The sequence below is a fragment of the Quercus robur genome, chromosome 5 (assembly GCF_932294415.1).
Source record: "Quercus robur chromosome 5, dhQueRobu3.1, whole genome shotgun sequence".
NCBI classification, from domain to species: Eukaryota; Viridiplantae; Streptophyta; class Magnoliopsida; order Fagales; family Fagaceae; genus Quercus; species Quercus robur.
The window spans coordinates 61799912-61812487 of NC_065538.1; the positions used below are offsets into that span (position 1 = coordinate 61799912).

A 12576-nucleotide genomic window follows, 5' to 3' on the forward strand; every position below is an offset into this window, starting at 1 on the left:
TAAATTAGTACAATTAGGGTCTGTTTGAGATCCGCTTATTTTACTGAAACTGAAAACTTTTTACTAAAATACTGTAGATAAAGGTAAAAATTAGTTGAAATAGTACAGTAAATAATATCAAAAAGTACAGTAGGATTCATAAATGGTAATAAAAATAAGCTGAATAGTAATTTTTGCCAAACACTATTTAGCAATTAATGTTTTCTAGAAAGTAGAAACCAAGTCATTTTCCAAAAAAATATTTTTTATAAAACTATTTTATTTTCATATATTTAGTAGCAATCTTAAATGAGTAGAAAAAGAATTTTCTAACTTCCCTTATTTAGCTTGCTATTAAATATAGTCATTTTTCAAAAAAATTTAGCAACCAAATTTTTTTTTTCTCATTTTCCTCATGCTACTAAACACTAAAAAAAACATGAAAAAATATATTTACACAAATTTTGTAGACACTAAAAAAACACGTAATTTTCTTTATGCAAAATTTTATAAACACTGAAAATACATGGAAAATTATCTTTACACAAAATTATCATGCGAGTTAAATTAGTACAATTAGAATTTATTTAGGATCCGTTTATTTTATTAAAACTAAAAATTTTTGCTAAAATAATACAAAAAGTTAGTTAAAATAATATAAAAAGTAAGATCTATAGATAATAATAAAAATACGCTGATCAGTAAAATAAGTTAGCAAAAATAATTTTTGCTCTGTAAATGAAACCGATTGGCCCACACACGACGAAACGGCCCAACTAAAACCACACGTAGTGCGAGCACTCGACTAGTCTCTCAATCTCTTATAAACACGTAAAATTCTACTCACCAATCCAAATCCAATCACACCGCTCTCCTTCCTGCTTGTTTCTCTCATTCTGTACTATACAGTATACACACCTCTTCCTTCTCTCACTCTTAATCACTCTGAAAAAAAAGTTAGCAAAAACAAAAACAAACTTACCAATTCATCCACGCCTCCGAATCCTATTGCCACATAAATCTCTCGAGATCTCAGCCCACTCCCTCAAAATTAAAATTTCCCTTTTTGTAAAAACAATTACCGTTCGTTTTTTTTTTTTAAATTTTTGATTTTGATATAAATCCGAATTCCATGGGGCCTATCTCTGATCTAACGGCCAGCGTTTCCCCTTTGTTTCTCCGTGAAAAGCTCCAAGATTTCTAGGGCTTTTGTTGTGTGTATATATAACTTTTTCGTTTGCGTACTTCCTTTTTAGAACAAACAAACATAAAAAATGAGGGTGGCAAAGTCTCAGGTGTGGCAACCTTGCAAGAAGAAGAGGTCTTGATCCATTACCTCTGAAAAAGAGAGAGAAACCAATTCGATTTGGTGGAACTGAGTGTGTGTTTTTTATTTGTTTGGAGAGAGAGAAAATTTTTAGAGAGATTGAGCGAAAGAAGATGGCGTCGAAGTCTTCGTCGTCGTCGTCGGCGGCGGCGGCGGCGGCCAACAATCACGGCAGGACGCGTGTGGGGAAGTACGAGCTTGGTCGAACCCTAGGCGAGGGCAATTTCGCAAAGGTCAAGTTTGCTCGGAATGTCGACACCGGTGAGAACGTCGCTATCAAGATTCTCGACAAAGAAAAGATTCTCAAGCACAAGATGATCGCTCAGGTACTCACCGTAATCATAGTCCTAATTTTTCAATTCATTTTTTCGAATCGTTCGAATCAGATTTTTTTTTTTTCTCTCTTTTTTCTGGTTAGATTTATTGATTCAATTAAGTTGAATTTGAGGAATTTCTTTGTTTTTACACCGAGTAAGACCGTAATAGTATTTGTTGTTTGACTGATTGGCTGCCGAGAAAAAATGAACAAGGAAAAAGAGCAAGCGAAATGTAATTTGTTGTTTTTGATTTTTAACTATTAGGCGAAGTCAACTTTGGCAAAAGCGTGTTTTTTAAAATAAGTGGAACACTTACCTTAAGTTTGTCATTTTGTGAAAACACTGTGTAAAAAATAATTCTTTAATACTAATTATTATTGGCTGGTCGGTTCTTTATTTGGCTTGAACTTTCCGGAAATTTTAAATAATTGTGTATTATTTTCGTTTTTTAATTTATCCAATGTTCATTAGGTGGTGCATTATTCTTGTGATATCCCCAAAAATTGATATTGAATTAGTTGAGTATGTGACAAGTCCCATGTCATGGTATATTGGGTTGATATGGACTTTATAATATATAAATAACCGCAAAGAGCAACAAATCAATTCAATTTCAAATAAATAAGTCAATGACTATGGATACGAAGTTTTTCACAACTGCTGATGTGACATGTTGTGATTATTACTTAGCGTCTATTTGGGAACAGTTTATCTAGTTTTTTGCTAAAAGTGTGCAAAAGTATACTTGTACTTCAAAGAAGTGAGAAAAAGTGAGGTTTTAAAAGCCGTACATAAAAGTTAAAAACTAAAAGCTGAGAACGTTTGTCAATTGTAAACGTGATATTGCTCCAATCAAAACTTACCACTCTAGCAGGTTGTGAAATACGTTGTGAAAAGAGATTGTGCCCCTATCATTGCTCATTTCAATTTAATTGACTCAAAGTATAATTCTAGATTAGTCTTTTATGTTCTATATAATTTGCTTATGGAGTGCTTGCATAATTATAAGATAATTTTTTTTTTTTTATATGAAACTCCAAATCTAAGGAAATTTTGGTTAATATAATTACATTGGAAATGTAATTCTTTTGTCTCGCGTAATAATATTGAGACTCTAGGGGTTATTGTGCGCTGTTTGGTTGCTGTAAAAGTTGCCAAGAAAAGAAAATAAACAACATTTTGATTGCCAGATGAGTTATTTGCACCCCCTCACTTTGGCATTTAGTGGAGAATTATTTAAGATTTATATGCATTGATTGTGCAAAGATTATACTTTGTTGAAGTTCTAAATTTATTATTGTTTCAGTCTATATATAAATGTTGGTTTTTTGTTTTTTTGGCTGGTTTCTCCTTTGCAGATTAAACGTGAAATTTCAACTATGAAACTGATCAGACACCCAAACGTTATCCGTATGTATGAGGTTTGGGAGCACACCTACTTTGTTTAATTTTATTTTTCACTTATCTTAATGTAATGACATGACTTATTATTCTATCACCTTCTTCATGGTTTATTGGTGGAGATTTATATTTGATCTTAATTGTGATATATTTCTATATCCTTGATTCTCCACATGTTTTGTACTTAATCAGAATCTTGATTATCTTCTGAGTCTCGATTGACTTCAGCAGTATTACTTGTGTAGGTGATGGCTAGCAGGACGAAAATATATATAGTCATGGAATTTGTGACCGGTGGGGAATTGTTTGACAAAATTGTAAGACAGTGCTTGTTTCCTACTGATGACTAACATATGTGATCTGGAATGAAGTGCCCTAAATTACGTGTTTATGATCTGTTAATGGACTCTACTTATCATAAAAATGAATGATCAGTTAATAAACTCTGTATAATTAACTGGTTTTTGTGCTATTTCTTGAGCCAGGCAAGTAGAGGAAGGTTGAAGGAAGATGAAGCTAGAAAGTATTTTCAGCAACTTATTAATGCTGTGGATTACTGTCATAGCAGAGGTGTATTTCATAGAGACCTAAAGGTGTGATTTCTATTTTTGTTTTAGCTATCTGTTTACCTATAATACTCTTAATGTTTGAACTGCTAAATCCAGCTAGGTCGAAGACATTTCAAATTGACTAAATTGGTTCCTAATCACCGTCATAGAGAGGAGAAAAATGAGTGATGGTTTAGGGACCAAGTTGGTCAGTTTTGAAATGTCTTGGACTTGACTGGCATTAGCCCAAATTTCAGGGGTTTGATTGTATTTTACCCTAAAATTAATTTATGCAGATGGAGGCAATTAACTGATATTTATGTATAATTGAATGACATTGCATCTATTATGAGAAAATAAAATAAAATAAAGATGTTGTTGTGGTTTGTCATTTGCAGCCAGAGAATTTACTGCTGGATGCTAATGCAGTTCTTAAAGTTTCGGATTTTGGATTAAGTGCACTACCACAACAAGTTCGAGTGAGTATGATGACTTAATGTGATGCAGGGAGTGCAAATTCAATTCAATTCAATTTATTGATTTATTTAATTTTAGAAGTCCATTGTCTTTTTACTATCGGTCTATTGAATTATTTTAAGTCTTGTTAGCTAGTTAAGTTATTAAGGTTGTTTTTGTAATTGCATAATTGGGTTTTGGCCAAAGTCAATTAGGGTTATTAGAGTTCAGTCCTAGTAGTCAATGGGGGTAGTATTATGATTGATGTATAAAACTTTGTTGGTGTTATGCCAATGGCTTAGTGCTGAATCTGCTGATTCCAGGAAAGGATGCACTAGGTGCTAATTCCAAGCAACCCTAGGTTTGATTCCAGGTTTATCCTTTGCTTTCTATTCTATTTGTTCCTGCAAAAGATTGTATTGCATTAATTTTGGTATTAGACCGTTAATTGTTCTGCATCATATTGCCTCATAGAAAAAAATTGTGTTTATGCACTTATCCAAAAAAATAAAAAATAAAGTTTTTATCCTAAAAGTTGCACAAAACTTTTACCAATGTGTCCTGGTTCAAACGTTAGTTTCTTCTCTTACCAGTGTGGGTAGAGTATGGGGTCATAGGTTCAAAATCCACTGATGGGTCTGTAGTTTACCTTTAAAAAAAAGTTATGCAGAACTTAATATAAAGAGGTGTTGGTGGCCACTGGCCACTGGGCCCTAGAAGCCCCACTTCTCATTCTGATTTGCCTGTGCCTACCTCACTGTTTTTGGGTTATATTGGTACTATGGTGAATTATTGGGCAGGTTTTCTTAATCTATTTGTGAAGGTACTGTAACTGATTATCTAATCCCTCTATTTAGGAAGATGGATTGCTTCACACAACATGTGGTACGCCAAATTATGTTGCTCCAGAGGTATATCAGCTTTTGGTTCAAATTGCAAGCTACTATTTCTTGACTCTCATAACCTTCTGTTTTGTTTTGTTAACCATTGGCACTTCACTTTTGTAGGTGATCAACAACAAAGGCTATGATGGAGCAAAGGCAGATCTGTGGTCATGCGGTGTGATTCTTTTTGTCTTGATGGCTGGATATTTACCTTTTGAAGACTCGAACCTCATGTCATTATATAAGAAGGTTAATTGCTCTCTGTCCCTCTCCATTAATTCATTCTTAGAATGTACCAGGAACTTTTTTATGTATCCAGGAATCTGTTTTATCATAGTGAACAAAATTTCTCTGTGAAAATAATTAGCTTGTTAATGCGGTTGAACTATATTGCTAGAATATTCTTCCAACTGGGAATCTCATCCTATTCCACAGTAATGTTGTGTATATGAGTTTAAAATTCTTTTATGTAATAACCTTTTTTGTGCTCATACATGATTTAAGATGATTATTTATGTCCAAAAAAAAGAAGAGGAAATGTGACATTGAAATGCACTTTTAAATCAACTGTGCATGTTGTAATTTGCAACTTGATGGACAAGATCAGTTTTAGTGCCAAATATAGCTTAGGCTTACAAGACATGTAAAGGCAGTGAACTTGATTGGGTTGACATTATTTATGCATTAAGCTAAGGTAGGTAGATCATTTTGACATAAGCTGAGTTATTTCTGGTCAATCAATTGACATGTTCAATTGCATTGGCATTTGATTTTTTTTTTTTTTTTTCACTCAGAAGTGAGTTGGTGCAGAGTATAGCTTAAGAGTAGGAGTTTCTTCTTTGTACATCATGTGAAGGAAGATCATTTGTTGATGGGGTCACCTTGCATGTAGTTAGAAGTTCATTGAAAGTACTCTAGAGTTGTTAGCAATGGTGTTTTAAGTTCTTGGAAAAGGAGTAGGGTTTGCACTTGGCAGTTTTTGACCTAAAAGTGAGTTGATGTCAAAATATAGCTCCTTAATGCTGGGGGTTATCAGCAAAATGTTGTGGGTTCCAATAAGGTAGCAAAATGGGGGAGGAAAAGAAAGGAACTTTTTTAATGGGCTTTGGAAGAGGAGGAGGAGGAGGAGGAGGAGGAGGAGGGGGGGGGGGGGGGTGGATGGAAGAAAGTAATGCACTGGTAGGAATTTATTTATACATAAACTGAGTCTAATACCTTATCTTTATATTATAGTACTTCCGATCATAATTGAGTATATCTTTGTGTGTGTAATAAACTTTAATACAGTGACTGAAGCCTTACCCAACTTATTTGATCTTAATTTTCATTGTTTCATGTCAAGACTAATACTAAGGATGGGTTTGGCTTGTGTCACTTTTATTGAGTCTACTCCAAGTTGTATCCCTGCTTTTAGATTTTAGGTTCCTGTGGTCTTTAATAGTGTTGATGGGACATTCTATGTTAAAGTGTGAAGATGTAGTTATTAAATTCATTAACCTGATGCCATTATTGTGTATCCTTTCTGCAATAATATTATTTATACAATACTCATGGAAAAGACTGCAGCTCTCAAAATTGGAAATTCAAATTTATGTCTATAATGCTCATAATTTGTAATGTGTACTTTTGTAATAAACTTTTGTGGAGTATACATACAAACTATGACATTGATTAGCGTAAAGACAACATAAGTCCATACGGGGAGTGGAATCATGAAGGAGCATGTAAATGGCAGGTCAATGTTTATTTGACCTTCTAAAGGAGTGATTTGCCATGTTTGAAATACGGAACTTTGTTGCATTTGTTTGAAATGTTCCATAATCTGTCTGTCTACATTTATAAGCTTAAAGCTGGTTACATGAGGAATCTATCTGACTACAGATATTCAAGGCTGAATTCACTTGTCCTCCATGGTTCTCCTCAAGTGCAAAAAAACTAATCAAAAGAATCCTGGACCCTAGTCCCTCAACTGTATGTCATTTTTCTCTTTCTCCTTTGTCTTGTTTGCTATCTTGTATTTCTTGTGTATTTACTATGTATGCTAATCGTGTGAAACAGCGTATTACAATTGCTGAGGTAATTGAGAATGAGTGGTTTAAGAAAGGATACAAGCCACCTAGTTTTGAGCAAGCTGATATTAGTCTTGCTGATGTGGATTCTATCTTCAATGAAATAGGGGTAAGATCATTGTTTCACCTTTTTTTTGGGTGGGTGGCGGTTGTTTGGTCATATAGCACTAATGTGTGGCTTTGTACTTGCTGTTTGGGCAGCATTCTGGAGAGCTTGTTGTGGAGAGGAGGGAAGAAGGACTTGTGCCTGTGGCACCTGTCTCACCTGTCACTATGAATGCATTTGAGCTAATCTCTACATCTCAGGGTCTCAACCTCAGTTCCCTTTTTGAAAAGCAAATGGTATGCTTGACTTTGGTTGTTGGCCTTGGTAAATTAGAAAACTTCTTTTTTATTTATTTATTATTTATTATAATCATTTTCATTTTTTTCCTGAATGGTAAATAAGATATCTGACATGGAGATGCTTGAACTCAAGAACCTCATATTTCATTTGTGGAGGGACACATTTCATATATATGTATAGGTATTACACAATAGCAGCATGATGATCTGTAGACTTAGGTGCTTACCTATGGCAGTCCAAAATGTGATGTTTTTTTCTCCTTTTGTTACTACGTTGAAGGATGTGAATTTGGTTGTTGCCAGTTGATCTCTAAAATTCACTTGTCTATGTTGATTTTCTCAAGTCATATGTGAAAATATTTTAAAAAGATTATTTTTTAAAATAAAGGTTGGTTGATATTTCAGAATAAGCGATGATATAAATTTTTCAAGATTAATTTATATGTTATACTGTTGTTACCCTAGAATGATTTGGTTGGAGAAATTGGTTTGGAAAGCATTCCTCCTATGTAGAGAATCTTGTGCTGGCTTGTCTAATGTGGAAGGATCGTAACAATTGCATGTTTGAACTTTGAAGAGGCTGAGAAATATTTAGAGCAATTGCATTATTTGCTGATCCGTACCTTATTTGAATGGTTGAATTGACCCAAACAGGGGGTTTAACACTTTGTATTTCCATTGTTGATTTCCAAAATTCTTTAGGATTTTCTTCTTAACTGTTCTTTTTTTTTTTAAATCACTTTGTGATCATTATCGTAAGCACAAAGTTTTCTCATTTTTTAATAAAATTTCTCATTTATCAAAAACAAATGTTACTCTAGTTTGGCGGGTGGAGTCGTGTATCCATGGTTTACTCCCTAGGGGTGAGTCCAAAGGGCCCTGCCTTGTTGAGGTTCCACTTCATCAATTAAAAAAAAATGTTATTCTAATATTGCATAGTTTTGAAAGAGCCACTTGGCTCGTCGGTTATTGATATTGGATTGATTCATGAACATAAAACTTAAGAAAATGGCTGACATTTCCTTGGTAACCAGGGGCTTGTTAAAAGGGAAACAAGATTTGCTTCCAAATGTAGTGCTAATGAGATAATCTCAAAAATTGAGCAAGCTGCAACACCTCTTGGTTTTGATGTGAAGAAAAATAACTATAAGGTGCAATGAGTTATTCTTTTTCTCACTCTTATCCGTGATTTACTGTTGTGTCAATTATCTTCCAATTCTGACAACCACCCCCTATTTCTCCCTCTTTTTCTTATTTATTTGGAATCAAATCTGTCTCAGTTGAAGCTTCAAGGTGAAAAAACTGGACGTAAAGGTCATTTATCTGTTGCAACAGAGGTACGTATACTTCAGACTCCCCACCCCCCCCCCCCCCTCTCCTCTACCCACTACTTTTCTCCCTTTCTCTTCCCGTAACACATCCCATCCCTTTGTTAGAAGTAGTTCGATCTTGAACTGTTTACAATTCTCTGTTTCAGATTTTTGAGGTGGCCCCTTCACTCTACATGGTTGAGGTTCGCAAGTCTGGAGGAGATACTCTAGAGTTTCACAAGGTATACTATAGCAATGTCATTGCACTTTGTGGCATCTATTAAAAATATGGTTCCTTGTCTTCCTTCACCTAATGTAGTGGTGATTCCTCTGCCACCTACCCACTGATGCATTTGTAAAAAGTGCAGGACAAAGATGGGGGGAGAAAGGCACTAGGGGGTACAGTGATTTTAGCAATTTTCATTCCCACCTTGCCTGGCTCCACCTCATTAAGCAAAGATACTGGCTAGGACTAGGAGTGGGTCAAGACAAGCTTTTAGGTTTTGTTTCCTACTAAAAAAAGTATCAAATAATTTTTTTTGTTCTTGAAAAAAAGAAAAGACAATTTCTAGAAAACAAATTTATCCCTGCAAGAAAAGAAAAAATTCTTTACAACCAAAAAAAAAAAAAATCATGTAGTTAGGATGCCGAAATAAAATTTCAATTGTAACTCATTAAATAGTATATGGTAACAACCACCACAATGCCTTAGTCCCAAAACTTTAGGGTCGGTTTTAGATCCTCAACAAATCAATCAGGGTCACCATATATATATATATATATATATTAATTTGAGGACACCTAAACTTGTATATATAAAGGGGATAAGATCCATTCATAAAAAAAGTGACTAAATGTATTGCTGGCCATCAACTACCGGCAATCCTCCTTTTTCCAGGCTTGGGATTGATTGTGAGTAAAATGTACGACACTAAGCTTTGAAGATTATGAGAAATCGGTATTGGATTTGAAGTAGGTGTTGTTAAAGTTGTTTTTTAATTTGAGGTTGGTGTTGTTGAAGACCTTATATGATTGGAGAGTGGCTATCATTTTTTCCCCCTTAATAATTTACTTGAATTTCATGATCTTTATGTTCTCTTGAAGCCCTTTTCTATTTGCTTTGTTTGTGTATCTCATATATACTTCTTGTGCGCCCCTTTGCACCCTTTTCAGAGAGAATATTGCGGTTTTTAATAAAATTACATACATTTAGATGGTGCTATTGTTCCATTTTATGAAATCGTTTACTTTATCCTTGTTAGTTCAAATTTGTACTCAGTTGTCTTAATATTGCAGTTCTATAAGAATCTCACAGTTGGGCTGAAAGATATTGTTTGGAAAACAGCCGAGGAAGCAGAAGAAGGGAAAAAGAGTTAGTTTTTATAATTCAATTTTCTTTTGAAGTATCAACTATCATTGCTGTGCTGGTTTTTTATTCTTCAAAATCTAATGGCATGTTTGGATGGAGGGGGGAAGGAGGGGGAGTGAAGGGGAGTAGAGTAGAGTTGGCTAAAAATAAGCTAATTTTGTGCTAAATCTACTTTACTTTTCTCTACTCTCCCTCCCTCCCCCTCAATCCAAACGGACAAGTTTTTGCAAGTTTTGGTCCTTCACAAGGTTCTTAAATCCGAATTTCCAGATATTTTTAAATATCTGAGGTGATTATAAGTAATCTAAACAGACATGTTTGTGTTTTTCTTCATGGTATCTGCCAGTGATATGTAATTTTACCCTAAGGGTTTGTTTAGATTGAACTTATTTTTGCTGAAACTGAAAACTAAAAACACGGTAGCAAAATAATTTTTAAATGTGTGAATAGTGTCATGGGATCCGTGAACAGTGTGTGAACAGTGTTTTTTGTCCCGCACAGTAAAATCACATGATTTTACTGTTCATGCACAGAAAAAAAAAAAAAAAAAAGACTGAAAACATAAACGCGAAACGTAAACGCCGAATTCAGTGCAATCCAAACAGGTACTAAATGGCCCTTAATAATATATGATTTAAAAAATGAGAAGTTTCTTAACAAAAATGTAAACAACATTATGTCACAGGTACTCTTTTGTGGGTTACATAGATCTGTGTGTTTTAGTATTACATATGTTTGATGAAATTGTACTACAAAAAATTCACATGGTCAAGTCCTGTTAAAGCATAAGTTGTGGTTTGCTTTACATTGTTAATAGTAGCATAAGCAAAGTATATTCACCTTTTTTTCTCTGGTTTTTCATTTTACAGGTGATGGTGTTGTGGCATCTTCATAAGTGGTCATTTTGCTGTTTTGGTTTTTTAGGTGTGCAATTATATAAAAGGAATATAACATGGCTTGCATTGTTGTATCTTAATTGTGTTGTCTTGGCTTGTTAGCCACTGCTTGGATTAGACTTTTGGAATGTATCATGCATACTGTCTTCTTTTTGTTGGTGAATAAGAAGGGACAGGAAACATAAATACATAGAACAGCATTGAAGTTGTCAAATATTCCTCATGAGGCTCTGACTGCCTCTCTTTTGTCGCTCCCTCTGCCTGTATATTCTATATACATCTCTCTTATATATTGCTTATAGAATGCTAACAAAAAAAAAAAAAAGAACTTTTTAAGTGGTCATAATTTTTAATGCATTCATTTTTTGTTTTAGAAAATGTTAAGATTGTACTCTGTTGCCACACCTTCCTTTCTTGCCTTCACTTGATAGTTTTGCTATGTTGTTCTCACTTAATTGTTCAAAAATACTTGTTGAGAAAATATTAAATTTTGACATTTTATAAATTTCCTTTTTCTTTATTATATAAAACTAAATTAGCAAGATGGAAGAAATAATATCAAGAAATTAGGTATGATCTAAATAAAAAAGTATGACATCTTTTTAACAAGAATTAGATACTCCTGTTTTAGTGCTAGTTATAAGACAAAAAGTTTTTAGTGATCTTTTTTTTTTTTTTTTGGGAGAAGAGTTTAGTGATCATTTAACTGTTATCGAAGGGTTTCAATCTAATTTTCTTAATTGAATAGTTTGGTTGTAAAGCTTTGTTTGTTTTGGCGATATTGTTTTCTAGAAAATGAGTCATTTTTCAAAAATTATTTTCTATAAAACTCTCTTTTTTTTTTTTTTTTTTTAATGTTTAGGGATAATTACAATTACACTTTACCCACCTGTTATTTGCCTCTAACTCGATTTGCTTACTCATAGTTTCAATTTTGACACTTTATTCATTTGTGATTCCCTCCGTTACTCTTCCGTAACCGATCTCCAGTGCAGACGTTAGTCTAACACATAAACTCAAAAAAAACAGAACCTAAAACAGATCAAACATTCCTCGCTCCCAAAACTCACTCTCATCCAACCTTCTCACCAAACGAAGATCACAATGCAATGTGCTTGAAATAATGGATTGAGAACCTCCTGGATTTTAATCGTGCAAGCAAACCGAGGAAGAAGGAGACACAGTGTTCATCTGTTCAGCTGAATCAAATACTGATTCAGTATGAACTATGAACTTCACTAAACTTGAAAAAAGAAAAATAATAAACCCATGCACCCATATCAAAATTTTGGCATATCAAGGGCTCATCTTCAAAACAAAACAACAATTGGAGTAAATTTCAAGGTAAAAAAAAAAAAAAAAAAAAAAAAAAAAAAAAAAAAAAAAAAAATTCAAATGAACAAAAACATAAGACTGACAAAACAAAATTTTCTAACAAACCTCCAAGACCAACTTTCAGCCAACTCAAAGAAGCCAAGAATCCCTCAAAGATTTCTCTTTTACTCCACACCAAACCAAGCAAGTCAATATTTAAAATCACTAGTGAACTTTCAACAACGCAGGAGAGGTTTCTTCTTCAAAAACTTTCAATTAAGCAAAAAATTTGTCTTTTGTTTGCGTATAACAAGAAGGTTTAAAATCTTTCTGTTGCTTAGTAACGGTTAGCTTCAACGAC

General features: G+C 33.7%; 1 protein-coding gene across 1 annotated transcript; it reads left to right on the forward strand.

Moving 5' to 3' along the window:
• The first annotated feature begins 816 nt into the window (after nt 1-816).
• LOC126726581 (CBL-interacting serine/threonine-protein kinase 23) lies at nt 817-11117 on the forward strand. The gene is made up of 15 exons (XM_050431860.1): nt 817-1632; nt 2982-3044; nt 3270-3341; nt 3510-3617; nt 3971-4051; nt 4886-4939; nt 5036-5161; nt 6794-6883; nt 6971-7090; nt 7183-7323; nt 8361-8477; nt 8607-8663; nt 8804-8878; nt 9933-10008; nt 10875-11117. The coding sequence occupies exons 1-15, from the start codon at nt 1420-1422 to the stop codon at nt 10898-10900; spliced, it is 1419 nt and encodes a 472-aa protein (XP_050287817.1). The 5' UTR covers nt 817-1419; the 3' UTR covers nt 10901-11117.
• Nucleotides 11118-12576: the final 1459 nt, after the last annotated feature.